The sequence below is a fragment of the Nannospalax galili genome, unplaced genomic scaffold, assembly GCF_000622305.1.
Source record: "Nannospalax galili isolate Female #2095 unplaced genomic scaffold, S.galili_v1.0 scaffold473, whole genome shotgun sequence".
In the NCBI taxonomy this organism is placed as follows: domain Eukaryota; kingdom Metazoa; phylum Chordata; class Mammalia; order Rodentia; family Spalacidae; genus Nannospalax; species Nannospalax galili.
Genome location: NW_008334092.1, coordinates 794,161 through 811,158, shown reverse-complemented (window position 1 = coordinate 811,158; position 16,998 = coordinate 794,161). Strand labels below are relative to the sequence as shown.

At 51.4% G+C, this 16,998-nt stretch overlaps 1 protein-coding gene across 2 annotated transcripts in view; it reads right to left on the bottom strand.

The window, feature by feature from the left end:
• Positions 1-11,493, bottom strand: part of Znf362 (zinc finger protein 362) — a 31,741-nt gene extending 20,248 nt beyond the window's left edge. The window contains exons 1-4 of one of the 2 annotated variants that reach the window (XM_029561688.1): positions 11,110-11,493; positions 6,897-7,022; positions 1,994-2,057; positions 1,603-1,849 (exon numbers count right to left, since the gene is read on the bottom strand). In XM_029561688.1, the coding sequence (XP_029417548.1) occupies positions 1,603-1,849; positions 1,994-2,057; positions 6,897-6,934 (349 nt within the window). In that variant the 5' untranslated portion in view covers positions 6,935-7,022; positions 11,110-11,493. Of the gene's footprint in view, positions 1-1,602; positions 1,850-1,993; positions 2,058-6,896; positions 7,023-8,565; positions 9,274-11,109 lie in introns of those variants that run through there. The other variant, XM_008829221.3, reaches the window with a different exon arrangement.
• Between the last annotated feature and the right edge of the window lie 5,505 nt (positions 11,494-16,998).

Below are 16,998 nucleotides of genomic sequence, written 5' to 3'. Positions count from 1 at the left end.
AAAAAAAAAAAAACAAGTTAAATCACAGGCACAGCCCTGCCACAAACACAGCAAAACACACACGCATATTAAAAAACAAAATATGTGAAAAAGGAAAGCAATACAGCAAAGGGTCTGAGATTCTGGCCAGGCACTGGAGATTATGTGTAATTGTTTTTCTCAGTTCCTCCTTTTTCCAAATTTCCCTTAATATGCTTATATTGCTTTTTTAATATTACTTTTACAATGAAAAATAAATTTAATAAAATCATAGTAGCGGGAGGTGTGCAGAATGCAGCTGGGGCCTGGGGAGGCTCACGTGGCCCACAATTCTTAGGCATCTCTAGGAGGTGGGAGAGAAGGCACTAGGCTGGCAGCAGAGGTGAGCCACTCGGGAACAGAGACCCAGCTGCAGTGGCTCCTGAGAAGGCCTGTCCCCAGGCTCTGAAGAGGGTAGCAGATAGCTCAGCCCTTTGACACCTCCCAGCCCCTACACCCTAGTCTCAACTTACTCAAGACTGAGCCTGCTCTTCAGCTGATCCCTCCCAGAAGCACAATCCTGGGAGTCTCGCACACACCTCCCTCTCCTCACCCTCTACATCCTGTCCGGCACCAAGTCCCCTCCACTCTTTCTCCCTGTACCACAGATCTCTCCTCTTCTCTGGATCCCCATGGCCACTGCATGGGCCACCTGGCTATCTTTTCCAGAAAGTCTCCCTACTTCCATGTTGGCCCCCCAAAACCCAGACTCTACCTCAGCCAGATGTAGCTTTCTAACCCCAACCCTGGGCATTTCCAGCTCCCCTACTTAAAAACCCTTCCGTGGCTCCCCACTGCTCCAGGGTAAAGTGCAAACCGAATGTGGAGCACAGGCTCTTCTCCGTCTGGTGCCTGCTTCTTCGTAGCCTCAGCAGGGCATAGAAAAGGCTTAAGATATGCTGCCTGCTGGTGCCTCTTAAGAGCCATGAAACTGGTTTCACATGGTTTTGGTTTCTTCTGCCTTGGTTTTCTCATCTGTTGAATGGAGACATGAGGCTGGACCACATGAAACTGCTGTTTTATAAATCAAAAACTGTCCATTGTTCAACCTACACCAGCAGCGCCAACATCACCGGCTGTGAGTGGTGGCTGTTATTAGGCATACATAGACACTAACTGAAATTGCAGCGGCGGCTGCCACGCCATTATCCCTGACTAGACAGCCTGGCCTCTGGCCTTCCACACAGTGCTCCCTCTAAGAGGACTCTTCCTGCTCCACTGCTGCAATTTGCCTTCAGCCTTTCTTTGCATTTTCTTCTCCAAGGAAGTCTTCTCTCGTCCCCAAAATCTGCTCAAATTTCTTCAGGGGGTTCTGAGTTCTCTGTGGATCTGGCTTTCTAGCGATCATCCAGATGACAGTGACAAACCCAGGATCCTCATAGTTTAAGATCAGAAGGTGCCTGGGGAGTGTGACTAGCCCACCAGCCCTACCCTACCTCTATCCATTCACCCCATTCTCACCCAGCCAGATTCGACCCTCACCAAGTCCCCACCTGGATCAGATCTGCCTCAACATTCTCTGCCCACCCCCAGACCCACCCTCCCATCTTAATTCTCCCCCTCCCACATACGCACTCAGCCTACCTGTGACGGTACTGGTGGCCGGCCTCGCATGCAATGCCACATCAGGCTGCGGCACAGACTGCGGGTGCAGCCCCGGCACCTGCTGCAGTTTGGGCAGCGACATGACAGCTTGGCTGCTCTCTGCCGGTGCCGGTGGCACTAGCAGTGGCTGCTGCGAGGAGGCTGATGTGGGTGGCAGGTGAGGTGGCCGGATCTTCTCGGCCATCAGCTGCTCTTTGATCTTGTTAATCAGGACCAGGTTGTCCAACTGCAGAAGGGAGAAGAGCTGGGTTTCGGGAAGGTGGGCAGCACTGGCCCCTGTGCCCTAGCCCCACAAGCCACAGCTCACACCCCAGGCAAGGTGAAGCAGTTCCAACCAGGAAGGCAGCAGGAGGGACCATGCCAGTCTTACCTGGCTGGGCATGGTGGGAGGAGGGGGCCAGAAGTAGGGGTTGTTAAATCGAGGCTCAGCCATCCTGTAGTGAAAAGAGAGGCTGTCACCAGGAAGCTCAGGTCAGTTATAGGATCCCCTGACCCCCTTGAGCCTTCCAGCAGGCCCAGGAAACCACATCCATTATTGTCTGCCTGAGTGGGCCTCAGAGGGCAAAGGTCACATGCAGACCAGAGAACTCCCAGTCCTCCCCAGGCATCCTAATGCTGCCAGACCCCTTTCCATCCCTCAGGAGGGCTCTAGGATGCAGAGCCATGGACCCTATATGGAACCCCTCCCCCATCCAGAGATAAACTGGAGAGTCCTGGGGACACGTTTGTAAATAGCCACAAAGAAGAAGCAACTACCCATTGGGGATCTCTGCCCCTCTGCCTCCTTTCCCTGAGTGAAGACGCCCTCATCAGAGTACAAGAGGTCAGCAGAATAAGCTTCTCTGACAGGGAGTTGGTATGACCACTTATAGAGACCCAAAAAGGCATACCCTTTGACTCAAGAAATTGCTCTGGAAAGAACAGGCATGAGTGGGTTGTATAACATTAGACCTAAAAAGATGGGGTACCAGAGTACTGTGCTTAAGGGGTTGGGCTGGAGGAGACCAGAGGCTGGGGTAGTGTGGAGCTCTTTAGTAAAAGTGGGACAAGCAAGTTCCATGATAGTCCTTCAGTAACCTTTGTAACCTGGGCAGTAGGAAGACCACAAGGCTATTTCTGTCCTCCAGAGGGTGTGGGCGTTCTGTGATTCTAGACTAAGCAGCTACTTACAGGCTCTGGGCTACACAGGTGTATTCCATTAAGCGCTGCTCCCTATCCAACCTACTCTGAACCCTCTTTCAGAAATTACCTCCCTACTTGGTACTATAGCTTAAGCCCCAAATGAAGTGCCTGCGTCCACCAATGAGCTTGAGAAATCCCCACTGAATTGTAGACACAGAGTTTGAGTAAAACGCCCTCAAAAAAGACACAACCTAATCCGAACATTTTCAGAATTCTGTGAATTATCTCCCGTGATCTTTACTTGAAATGCAGGCACAAATGGCGACATCACAGGGCTAGGATGCTGAAGTCAGACGACTCAGGTTGGTTCCCCTGAACCATTTGCTTTGTGAACTCTAGCCCTAGGAAAAGCAAAAGCCAACACGCAAATAGCTCCAAGTCTAAACGCAAAATTCCTCACTCCTTATTCCCACTCCTCACTCCTTATTCCTCAGTCCTTATTCCCTGCCTGGGGAGGGTTTGGTCTGTGCCTGCTAGGCTAGGGTAGAGAATCCTCCTGGGGGTTAGCCAGGCCTACTCCTGGCTGTCAGCCTCCTGCTAGCCACTGGCACCAGGATGTCCTTCCCTTTACCTATCCAAACCCCTTACAGACAAAAAACAAAACATGTTCTGTCTGCCCTTCTCCCTAACTGCCCCAGACCTTTGGAACTGAGAAAAATCTCAAAATAATACAAGTGAGAAGGCTGCAAATGACAAGTACCCACCTTGTGCCAGGCACATGGACTCTGAAAGGCAAGTACTCTTGCCATGCCCATTTTTGCACGTGAGGTAGAGTGACTTGCTCAAGGCCTCACAGTAAGTGAGCATAGAGCTGAGACTCCACTATAATCAGCCCGACCAGTGCTTTGGTCCAGGACAGAGCCTCTTGACTGCAGGCTTGTGGGTATGTCCTACCTTAGGATGGCACTGTTGTAACCATACGAGTGGACACAAGGTAGATTTGGGGAAACAGAGAACTGGGGAGCTAACCCAAGGGAGCTTGAGAATGGGATACTCCTGTCTTCTTATTCATCTGGGTATCCCTGGCCTCCAGGTCCAGAGGTCATCACTGTGAATTGCATGAAGGAATGAACAGAGACTCAGAATGCTCTTAAAGGCAAGTCCACCTGCTTTATAACCACTCAAAGCTACAAAGCTCTTCTGTGTGGAGTGGGGACAGCTCTTTAGAACCCCAGGAGGATGACAAGCAGGGAAGAGCCTCCACCCCATTTCACAAAGGAAAACTCCAGGACATCAAAGGGGAAGTCTTGCTCCAGGCTGCATGGATCGCCAAGGACAGGTAGCAGGAGATAGCACTGTACTGCACTGCAGGCTTGGATGCAGCTCCCCGGGCTCAATTTTCCTCATCAGTAAGATGGGGTGAGACAGGCTGCCCTGGCCCAGGACTGCCCACTGTACTAGGCTGCTTCCCAGACATTTCTGGTAAGCCATCCCTTCCTTCCTCTTCCTCTGCCCTAATTCAATGCCAAGTTCAAGTTTCCCAGGCCCCCAGCCCAGTCAGAGAGATGAGGGCTTTGGGATAAAACCTCCTCTACCATTTATCAAGTCCGAGGAGCCCAAGACAGCCCTTGCCTCAGCTGCAGAGCTGATCACATCAAGGGGAGGGCTCTGCTCAGGGTACATGGGCTGCTCCACACAGCCCCTTCTTGGTCACTCTGCAGTCTTCTCTAGCTGAATCTGTCAATGACCTTGGCTCCCGTCACCTTGACACCTATTTTGTGCCTGATGCAGGGGACAGACAGACGGCTCTCACCGTTGTCTGGTACTCGCTGGCATGTAAGTAAGCCCTGAGGAAGCTGGATCTTCACTAGGTTACCAATCTTGCCCCAAGAATGTGAAGCAGGAGGAAGGCCAGAATAGGTGTGTGTGCAGGCCAGATGGAGGCCAAGGACATCCCTGGCAGAGACAAAGCTCGAGCAGAGGTGTGGAGAAGAATGAGCACCTCCTCGGGCACTAGAGAGCGCTAGAGAGTACCAAGGTAGCACAGGACAAAGGCCAGCAGCAGGGCCTTGAATGCCAAGCTGAGATGTGGGACAGGATGCCTGTGGGGAAGAACGCAGTAAGGAGCACGCTAGGCCAAGGGAGCAATGTGGCAGAGTAGGCACTGAGGTTAGGGGGAGTGTGAGTGGTGTGGAGGCAGGAGCCTGCAGGGCCAGGGCTCAATGCCCATGCAGGATGGGCAGAGGAGACATGCTGGCTTATGCACAGGGCAAAGCCAGACTGAGCTTAGAGCTGTGTCTTGACCCTCACAATTGGCCCACAATATTCATTTTGATTTTCTTGTTCTAAAAGGTAAAGAAAGTTGGATTGGTGACGGATGACAAGCCTCCTGAAGCTACTTCAAAAACAGCTTCCTGATGGCAGCCAGCCTATTGGTTAATGCACTGATACCTACTCAGACACATCCTTCAACCAAACCAGGGACCTGCTCTGGGGAATTCAGGGCCAGCTGAGTTTGACCAGCCTTCTGAAGCTGGGGAGGCAGCAGACAGGGACCCTCGGGCTTCTGCAGGAAAGAGCTCTCACCTATTGAGGCCTTCCACACATCACCTGACACCTCCAGTCAGAGCTGGTCAGCCACCTGGGACCACAGGGAGGTCCTAGTGCCTGAGGTTCCTCACCTTCTTGGTTGCTTTCACTGTTCCCTGCCCCTCACAGTGGGCTCCTCAGAGAAGGGCAGGACCCCCCAGGCCCCCCAGCGGGCTCCTCAGAACAGGGCAGGACCCCCAGGCCCCACAGTGGGCTCCTCAGAACAGGGCAGGACCCCCCAGGCCCCACAGTGGGCTCCTCAGAACAGGGCAGGCCCCCCCAGGCCCCCCAGCGGGCTCCTCAGAATGGGGCAGGATCCCCCAGGTCCCCCAGCGGGCTCCTCAGAACAGGGCAGGACCCCCAGCCCCCACAGTGGGCTCCTCAGAACAGGGCAGGACCCCTAGTCTCCAACAGCTCAGCACCAGTGGCCCACCCACTCTGGGACTCTAAGTACCAGGTAAGCTTGAGCCTCCATCTCCAGGGTTCAGGCCCAGTTCCCCCATGCCCCTGCCACTGTCCCTCCCTTGGGCTGTCTCTCACCAGCTGCTCAGCCCCCAGCAGGCTTGTGCTGGCCTTGACCACCTCCTGTGGCAAGCCCTTCCTCTAGTCACCCATCTCTGAACCCAGAGGCTCACAGACACATAGTGACCCTACTACTTCACACCCACCACCAGACCATTACCAGACTCTCTCTCCAACCCATTCCTATCTCCCCACCAGTCCTGGTCATGGACACCCAATCCCACCAAGAAACAGCAGGCTTGGGTTCAAATCCTGACTCTGACTCATCAGCTATGTGACTTGGGCAAGTCACTTGCCTTGCTCCCAAATGAAGGATATGCTGCCTATGCCCAAGCTAGCCTGCTGAGATAAAGTAGGGAGGACTCTCAGGAGGGAGGTGAGGCTTGCTCCCTGCCTGAAAGAGTGAGTGGGAGAGAGCCAGGCAAACATGAGTTGGGGCAGGCATTCAGGAAGAAGGCCAGCCTATAGGCAAGAAGTGCACTAGTGTGAGAGGTGTGGGGCCTCCCAGATAGACTGGCAGACAGAGGTGATGCTGGACCATCAGCCAGGGCCCAGCTCAGAGCTGATCCTCGGATCCTGGGCCAAGAGTCCAGACATGTGTGTACACAGAAGGTTCTAGAGAGACCAGGAAGTGGGCAGCAGGGAGATTCACCACTGGGAGGCCCTGGAGAAGGGAGGTATGAGGCCAGAGGAAAGTGGCCAATGGGGCCTGGCTTCTTGGTGAAGTTGGTGGCCAGGGAAGTGTGTAGGCTGTTCCCACAGTGCAACCCAGGTCTGTGGACATCAATACAGACAAACAGAGTCACAACATGCAGACAGCACCAAACCCAGACAAGAGACAGACACAGACCTGTGCCCACAAGTATGGACCCATGGAACTAGGAAACCAAAGCCAGCAGGACTAAGGGTGAGCATACCTCCCCCAAAACACCCCGAGGGCAGCAGTGAGGGGCACGTAGGACTCATGAACACGGTTCAGTGATCCCCATAGAACAAACCCCTCATTGACAGACCGTAGCCTGGAATCACAGGCTCCTTACCTAGAGGGTCCTTTCCCACTTGGTGAACTTCTACTCATCCTTCAAGACCCAGCTCAAGTGTTCCCTCTTCTACGGAGCTTTCCCTGAACCCCCAGTCAGTCACTTCCTCTGTGATCCCAACAGCACCTTGTATATGGGAATAACAATAACAATCATCATAATAAAATGGCAGCCACCGTTGATTTCAATACCGATGAGCTGAGTATGTTTTGATTCAAGTTACTGAATCTTCCCAATGAATATATGCACTTAACAGAAGTACAACTCAGATCAACCAACTTGCTCACAAGTGAGTGAGGGAGGTGGGATGCCATTCAGACCTGGCACAGCCTTTCAGAGTCAAATGCACTCTGGTGTGGTCTCTTTCTCTGATGACTGGGGAAGTCTATGAACTCTTCCTAGGTAGGCTGGTGCTCTTCTACCAGGTCCAGCATCTGACCCAAGGTGGTCTCTTACAATGGGCTGGAACTGTGGCAGGATGTTTATAGCCATTATTTAGTGCTACAATAGACCACTGTACAGATGAAGAAACTGAGGCTCAGAGAAGCTGAACAACCTGACGAGGGTTACAGAGCTGAGGTCCCTCTATCACTTTTTCCCAGAATACCTCTGAGGTTAGCTTAACAAACTCCAAAAAGAAGAGAGGGGGACAGAGGAAGAGGCATACCAGGTGCCAGGCTCTGCCACAGGGAGAGGGCTCAGACTTAGACAGAAGGACACAGAGGACACACAGCCCTGGAAGGATGTTAAGAAGTGGTGGAGGAAGTGGGTGGGGGTTTGTCAGTTAAACAATTTAGGCCCCACCTCTCAAAGCCACAGAAATTAAAACTGAGATCTGCCCAGGCCCCATGGTCACATGGAAACAGGCTCCCAACAAAGCAGACCAGAGAGCAAGACCCAGACTGCCCGGACACTGTGATTACAAGGAGGCAAAAATAAAATCCTGCGTCAGAAAACTGGCTGCAGGCAACCCCGCCCAGAGGGCCTGGGAGTCCGAGCCGGGCTGCCCTGCTGCTTCTGGGGTTTTTGTCTTTGTTTTTCTGAGTTCCAAATTCTCAGCCTTGGTATTCAGTTGCTTTTTAAATGAAAACAATAAATTTATTCTTAAAAAATTAAAAGAAAGTGCTTGGGAGCCCGAGGGCAGGCAGCTGCAGGGACCAGAGGAAGACACATGTGAAAGTCATCTTAGCTGATGGGGCCCCTTCACAGTCCCATCCTCCCCAAGACCGGGGTAGGGGGAATGTCAGGAAGACTTCTTGGACTAGGCAGAACAATCTGCAATTTGACCCTGGTTAGGATTCTACAGGTGTGGGGAGAGCACAAAACCGGCATCTGCTCCTCAACCTATACTCTGGTCCAGATTCTTCAACTCTGGCCTCAGTTATCACAGGAGCCTCCCCACAGGTTCTCCACCTCCATCCACCCTAACCCCACCCAATTCTCTACTGCAGTCACTGCACCCTGTCCTGCCTAGAAGTTTCCATGGCCCCCTACTTCCCTGCAGACCCAGTGAGAACAGCTTGGGTCCTATGTGCCCAGCCAGTTACCCTCTGGCCTCCCTGACCAAGCCAGCCTGACAGTCCCTCTGTCCCCAAGTGCTCTACTTCCCTTTTGCTTCCTCCCATCAAAGATACCAGGTCCCCTCCCTAGGATTCTCTGCCTGCCTCACCTCACTGGTTAATCCAACTCCTCATGTAGGTCCTCATGCACAGGCACTTCCTCCTGGAAGACAGTCGGGTCTGCATAGCCCACCTGGGTGCTGTTCCCCATGTACCCTGAATGTGACTCAACCCATCAGGGCACATGTTTTCTTAGCCATCTCTAGACATGGTACTCTATCAGAAAGCATCAGAGTAGGGTCATTTAAATTGGGCAGTGTCTGCTAAGTGGGTGGGTGGATGGATGGATGGATGGATGAATGGATGGATGGATGGATGGAAGAAAACACCATCCTTTGTCTGAATCCCCCTGCAATACACTGGTCCTTGTTGGTTCCTGATTGGCACGAGGAGGGGCTGCATGTGCACTGACCCCCGAAGATGTGGACAGCTGATGAACACAGTCAATGGTTCTGCCTCACTAGCCATGAAAAGCCAATGAACATCACCTGTCAAAGGAGCAGAAAGAACTAGGAACATGGTAACACCCAATTCTGGTAAGGGTATGGGGAGGTTGACACTCCCGTGGATTATCAGTCAGAGTGTAAATTCCAACAATCTTTTCTGAAAGCGATCTGCCCATAATGTGCCAAGAGCACTAAAACTATTCAGACCTCCTGGCCTAGTGAGCCCATTCTTGGTCACTCATCCCTAGAAAATAACCCAAAGTTGTACATACAGCACCACTTGCTTCCATGGGTTTTTATGAACAAAATCCTAGAGCAGTCGAAATTTTAAGCAATCGGGAGATAGGTCCTAAATCACATTCCTCTCTGACACAGCCCAGGGTGCTACTGGCATTGGTGTGACTTGTTCACCATGCAGATGAGCCTATCAGGAACCAGGGCACAAAGACTAAGGAACCTGCCCACACTAAGCAAGTCTAAATGTGGGTCCTGAACCCACACCTTGGGGGCTCCAGAGCCCAGCTTTCCCACCTTGCCACCACACCCAGTAAAAAGAGCAGTTAATAACACCAGTTAGAAAATATTCATGGGGTTGAAGAGACGGCAGAGTGGTTAAGAGCACAAACTGTTCTTGCAGAGGACCCAGATTCAGTTCTCAGCACCCACATGGCAGCTCACAACCTTCTGTAACTCTGGGGATCCATTGCCCTCTATGGACACTACACACACACACATACACATGCACGCATGCACACACACACACACACACACACAGAGTACTTGCATGCATGCTAGCAAAACACTCATACACATAAAACAAAAATATCATTTTTTTAAAAAAAAGAAAATACTTGGGGGCTGGAAAGATGGCTCAGCGGTTAAGAGTACTGGCAGTTCTTGTAGAGGACCTGGGTTTGATTCCTAGCACTCATGTGGCAGCTAACAATTGTCTGTAACTCCAGTTCCAGAAGAATCTGACACCCTCTTCTGACCTCTGATGGCACTGCAGAACATGGGTGCACTTACATGCAGGATATACATTCATATATATATATAAATAATAAAATATAAAAAAAATACTCATGATACAATGGTTAGGAGGAAAAGTAAAAATAAAATGACATACATACATAAAGCAGTGACAACTATATAAAAACTAGATGCCAAGAGAAAAGAAAACCCGAATGCTACCAGTGGGGGTTGGGAACTAGGCAAAGATGGGACTGGGGGCTGACGTATTTCATACCCTTGCTTTTATGACTCTTCTACAGTGTGGCTATGTGACCATCTTAAGGAGTATTTTTTTTTTTTAATTAAAGCTTTAGTAAGCTGTGTTTGGCAAAGCAAGGCACCCCAGTCTCCTGTCCAAAGAATCATAGAGGGTCCTGACTGAAAGCCCTCCAAGTTTCCCCGGGACAGATGGCTACAGGTCCCACTGCAATCCCCAGTAAAATGAGCAGTTAGGAAAGAGCTCAAGCCCCATTATATCCAGGGGCTCAGGCAGGAGACAGACCAAGGGACGGTCCAGCCCGCCTGTCACTCATTCTCCCATTGCTTTGGGAAGAGTCCTAACCCACAACTGCTCGGCCAAGGCCTCTGCAAGTTCCTGCTGGTCACATTCATCCCTAGAGGTGTGTACAAACCCCAGACCTGAGTTGTCATCTGTAACCTGGGGTGGTGATATATTGCCACAGGACTGCTATGAAGACTACATGGTTTAACATGCTTAAGGCCTGGTCCAGTGTTACTCAGTGACTGCACATGCTAACTGCCAGTGATGTACTCTAAAGCACAAGGGAGACTTTCTCAACATTCTATCATCTGGGGGTATAGGAGCTTCCTGTGGCTTCCCTGACTCCCCCACCCCAGGGCTGTTCTGTTGACATGGATCCACCTGTCATTCCAGACAATTTTCAAGGGTCCCAGCCTAGGAACCTCAGCATGTGATCATAGCCCTTCCAGGCAGTAGATCCAATCGCCACCCCCTCTAAAAAGCAACCTGTGGACAAATTAGGCAAGTCTCAGGCCTGCATAAAGGCCAGTAGATAGGGTGGACGTCAAGTAGAAGGGCTGGGTGGTTATGTAGGTGGGGGTCGGGGCAGGTAAGACTTATTACAAATGATACCACACTAGCTTGGTCAATCCCACCTGGTCACTTACACCCTCGGGCTTCTCAGGCTATTGCCTTCCCATGTTCTTTGATTTCACACCTCAGGTCTCTGCCCAGGCTGCTCCATCTGCCTGGAATGCCCTTCACCTGAAAAACGTAGGTTAGGGACCAGGGGTCACTTCCTGCTGTCTCTTTTCCCTTCTCCCCAACATCAGCAGCAGCATTTGGCACAGCAAATCTAAAAATGATAAAGCTATAAGGAAGCTCTTCTAAAGTTGCTTCTCTCCAGCTTTTACCAAAACCCAAAATCGTAAGAGCCACACATGTATGGGTGTTTTCCACCACTGCCTCTAGTGGGATACAGTGAGTACTCAAAAAAATATTGCTGAATGTGGGCTGGAGAGCTGACTCAGTGGTTAAGACAACTGGCTGTTCTTGCAGAAGACCCGGGTTCGAATCCCAGCACCCACATGGCAGCTAACAACTGTCCATAACTCCAGTACCAGGAGATCCAACAGTCTAAGCATCTGGGGTCATATTTCTGAAATATCACAGGAATACCCCAAACTAGCAAAAACGGGGTGGGAGGTGAGATTAAGAGTTGTGGTAGAGCCAGGCGTGGTGACGCACGCCTTTAGTCCCAGCACTTGGGAGGCAGAGGCAGGCGGATCTCTGCAAGTTCAAAGCCAGCCTGGTCTATAGAGCAAGTTCCAGGCCAGCTGGTGCTACAGGGAGACCCTGTCTCAAAAAGACCAAAAAAAAAAAAAAAAAAAAAAGAGTTGTGGTGGAATAGCTGATTGTATACTTATGAATGTGTTTGAGTGTGTTGGGGAGTGTACCCACCCATCCCAGTGTCCCCCCACAGAACCTAGTACCTGGCTAACTAAACTATCTTCCCAGGAGCCTGAAGCTTTTGCCCCAAACTCAAAACAGGGAGCACCCTTGCTGGTCACTAAGTGGGGCTGGGACTCGTAGGGAGCCAAGACCCTCAGCTTGCCCCTCACACTTCATCCATTAACAACACTACGCAGCCACTTCCCCAAGCCTGACCCAGTCTCCAAAGGCCACCTCTGCTCTTGGGCTCTAGAAAGCCATTTCCATGCCACAGCCAGAATGTATTTCCACAACAGCCAGCTTCCTCAGTGCCAGAGACAGCCTTGTGCTCCAAAAACACTGCCCATGATGGAGGAGAGAATGGTACCGAAGGGGACACAGCTACCTCACCGAGGGCTTCCTCCAGCCCTTGAATCCCCAGACAGAGGCTGGGCAGCCCGTTGGAGCCCAAGAAGCAGAAAGGCTACCAGGCAAAGCCTTGGGAGGCACATGCGGCCTTAGACAAGGCCCACTCCTCTTCCCTTTCCCAGCATTTTCCCCAGTGGATAAGGAGTTTGTCTATACAAGATACAGACTATGGGAGAGGTGAGTCTCCTTTCCCTAAGGACACCAAGCCTGTCCAGCAATCCCCAGATGAGTGCCAGCATGAGGCCACAGAAACAGGAGAGGCTCAGGAAAATACCAAGCACGCAGCAGTCTCTATGCACCTATTCACTCAGATGTTCAACACTGCACCAACGCTACCAGACTGACCCACTGAAGAGGAACCACAGGGTCAAAGCTCTGGGAAACCATAGCTCTAACATCACTTCCCAGAGTCAGTCACCGGGAAGATGCAGCAGCACTATACTTTGACAGAGGAAATGGTGTCCCAGCAGGGACAGCTGTCTGTCATGGGTAACAAGGGTCCTGGGAAGGAGTGAGCTCACAGGAGGGGAGTTCAAATAGAGAGCAGAGGTCCTTTGGTCAGGATGTAAGCAGGGGGGTCAGGTGCTGCTGGGATTCCCCACATCAGCTGTGGGATCCCGAGCAGCTGCAGAGTGCTGGGTTCCAGGCCCAGCAAGTGCCCCCTGCTAAGTTCCCTGATCTCTCCATGCCTTCGAAATGGGATAACAATGAGAACTCTGTATTTTCACATGCGCACAGCCTTGCAGAACAGAGTCTGGCATGAAGTAAGCACTCTGTAGCTACATAAATAAAGCTGTGAGAATTGAAGATGGGATCATGGTCAAAGTGTCAAAGGTTCTGAGTGGGAAAGTTGCTCAGATGCTTCAGTTCTGAGTTTGGGAGAGGCTGAGATTCTTAGATGCCATGATTTAATCATCTCATTATTTCCTAACAACCCTGAGACTCCCAGGGGAAGAAGAGACAGACCTCAGCGTAACCCCATCTCCCAGGCACTGCTTGGCCACCACCCGGGCTGCTGCCACACCTGGTTCCACAGCCATGCCTCACCTCTGCTGAAGCCCGAGCCACACCTCACAGGAAGCGCATGCATGGAGCTTAAGCATGTCCTCAGGCACACAGCAAGGAGTGCAAATAAACGAAAGAGAAGGTTTCAGATGCCCAGAGCCACAAAGAAAATAAGAAGAGGCTCCTGTAACAGAGTGACAGTGGGAAGCTATTTCACAGCAAATGGTCAGCAAAAGCCCCCCAGAGGTGGTAACACTGGACAGTACTAGCCCTGCAGGGATTCAGGGGAAACATTCCAGGCCAAGGAATGTGCAAGGGCTTTGCTAATGGGCCCTGCAAACTCCAGGTACAGAAAGGGTGGAGGTGGTGACGTTGAGAGGGTGGGGCGGGGCAGAGCAGAGCTGGGAAGCAAAAGTTGAAAAGTAGTCAAGACCCACCATGAAGGGCCCAGTAGGCTGAGAAAGCAGTTTGGATTTTTTTCTTTTTCTTTTAAACATCCAGGAAATAGTTAAGTGGAGGTTTCAGCAGGAAAACGAGGAGGCAGGACTATGAGGGTCCCCAGATCACTCTGATTTCTGACCCTCCCCCCCCGCAATCCTGGTTCATAAAATCAAGGCAGGGCCTAGGAAGTGACAATCTTTACAGTTCAATCGTATGTCCAGAGATGCTAACGCATGCTTGGTCAGGGTTCGGAGACATTGAAGACACTGTGGTTATCTCTCGATACCACCCATGAGATCACTTTACACATGAGGACACCAAAGTTCACAGAAGGAAAGAATATGCTCAGAAGTCTGACACAAATGGGACTTGATCTTAGGACCCAGGTCTATCAATTTAACAGTCTAATGTCTTTTCTCAGGGAGACCCTCCCCGGGGACCCACCTGAGGCCTCAGTCCTTCCCCTTTGTTTGCTTTAGAGTCTCAGAAGACAACACTTACACCTCACATCTGTCTAACATGGGCTGGGGTTTTCCAGGACTGGATGGCTGGATGCATGCATGCATGTTATGAGCCAGACTGATAGACTATGGAAATGACTAAACAAGAGACTAATGAATGAACAGTGAAAGATTAAATGAATGATGTACCAAGAATAATAAGCAACAACTAGAGAGAGTCAGAGCAAGGAAGGAAGGGCCAGGGCTATGCTAGTTTCAGACCCCGGCCACAGCTCACCCACACACCAGCACCCTTCCTTCCACCTGGGACCAGTTTGCTTCTATTCCCTAAGACAAGTAGCCTATTTTTTAGCTCATGGGACTAAACCATATCTCTGCCTAGGGTGGCCATGATTCCCCAGCTCCTCCACCAGCTAGCACCACTCCCCTGGGCCCAGTAGGTCACAGTCCCTTTGAGTATTTCAGAGGAAAGGAGACAGGAGACTAAGGCTCCAGTCCTCGCTAGGACCAGACTTATGAGGCGACCTCCAGTCAGTGGCTTCCTTTCTCTAAGTCCAAAAGACCTCCCAGGGCCTTTCCATCTCTGACATTCTTTGGGGTGGGGGATGAGTCTCTGGATTTTTACATAGTCACTGGGGTCAAGAGAAGAATTTCAAACCAAAAACTAAAGTTGGGAAAGGTCCTGCCCACAGCACCACACACTTAGAAAAGGCCCACACAAGGAGTCTGCAGGCTTGAGTTTCAGTCCTCCTCTATCACTATCCAACCTCTCTAAGCCTTGGCTTCCTAGATTTAGAATGGGGTCAACTATCTCCATCTGAACATTTCACCTCAATTCAGTTTTGATGAGAGTCTGAGGTGGCAACAACCACATATGATGCTGTGCAAACTGTAAAGCTGGATTCCCTAAAGAATTATGATGATGGGGTCAGGGGGAATGAAGGGGTCACACTATCCTGTTCAGGTCCAGTTCTGTCCAAAACAAGCCTTCCTGATGTCAGGGCCCCCAGGAGAGAACAGTAGAGTGAAGCCAGCAGCGGATCCTAGGCTCAGCTCTCCTGCCCAGCAGTGTAGTGTGACACTTCCCCTCTCCAGGCCTCAGTTTCTCCATCTAAAACCTGGCTGATTCAGAACCTGTGACCCAGGCATGCGCAGCTCTACAGCTTAGCACCCCTAAACCTCAACCTTCCATCTCTGATTCTGTCTTTAGGGAGCTCACACAGCCTAGTGGAGCCAGGACACAAATCAAGAGGGAAATGGGGGGCCAGGGCTAGTTAAGCACAGGGGCTCAGAGCACACAGCTCACGGTCCTCCTAGGACAGATTTTCCAATAGGGGAATGGGCAAGCTCAGCCTCCCTCCAGACTTTGCGGGCCTGGCCTCAGACCACTTGGCCAACAGCAGGGTCAGCAGGTCCTGACCTGTCCAGCCAGACACTTCAGAAACTCAACTGAGATTCAATCGGTCTCCAACTCAAGAGCCTTCAGGGTGGCAGGTAGGGGTGGCAGAAAGGGGTTAAGAATACAGGCAGAGGAGAGGCCCACACCACAGGGACCAGCCATGCATCAAGGGGCTAGGACCCACAGGTGCTGCAGGCCGGTACCCAACCAAAATACCACCAAGGGCATTTACCACCTCTGGAGGCCAGGAAGACCACCCATGCCTGAAGGGGGTTCTCCGACTGTAGTCAGTCAGAGCTGCCTTAAGGTGGTAGGGGCACCAAAAATTCCTGCCCTATTAAGAGCCCTTGGTCACCCATGAAGGAGCAAGCTTGTCTCCACCCCCAACGCCCACACTCCTTAAGGTTCCACTCTGTTGGAGGGCCAGGTGGTGAGATAAGGGTCATATCCTCATGCCAGGGGGTCTTAGCTCCAAACCGTGGACCCACTCTGAGCTCCCAGTGCCTTCCCCAACTCTGAGGTTATAGCTCCTTACAATAATGCCACTTTGACAGAACCCTTTCCAAATGACTCTTTCCCCCAAACTCTCACCTCAACCCTCCACACACACATGCATACACACCACCGCCCCACCCCCACTCCGCGCAGCTCTGGGGAAACCCGGCAGTTAACTTTTCCCAAAAAACCCTGCAAAGGCGACTAGCTGGGGGAAGAAACAGAAAAATGGGCCCCAAGATCTTTCTGCGGCATCTCACAGCCTTCAAAAAAACAATCTTTTTTTTAAAAAAAAGCAAGAAGGCAAGAAAAGAAAACTTTCGGAGTCAACTTTAAATTCCCAGCCCCCTCCCCCGAAATCACCCGGCAGCTTCTCCCCCCTTTTTTTTTCTTTACAGTGCAATTGCATTGTGTCTCACCTCCCCGAAAGGCTCGCGGCTCCCTCCAAAGAAAAGGAAAAAAGCCAACCCTTCGGGTGCCCCCTCTGCTTCCAGCCGCCTCTCCCACATTCTCAGACAGTTTTATTAAAATTTTCAGACAAAAGAAAAACAAAAATGGCAGCCTGGCTTATTTTTAAAACAGGACAGGGACGCCATATTCTGCAGATCTGCAAAAAAACGGAGAAATCCGGCACTGGCCGCTCCACCAGGCCGGCTGCAAAGTGCGCGAACCGCGCCGTTTGCAATCCGTTTATTTGCATTAAGCCCCATGAATCATTGTTTACCGGAGAATTGCAGCAGGTTTGAATAGCCCGGCTTAAGAAAACACACACGCACACACGCGCGCACACACACACACTCGGAGACCAGCCCCAGACACGCCGCCGGAGACACTTCCTACCCCGCGCGCCGCCGCCGCCGCCGCCGCCGTGGCCGCCCCGGGCC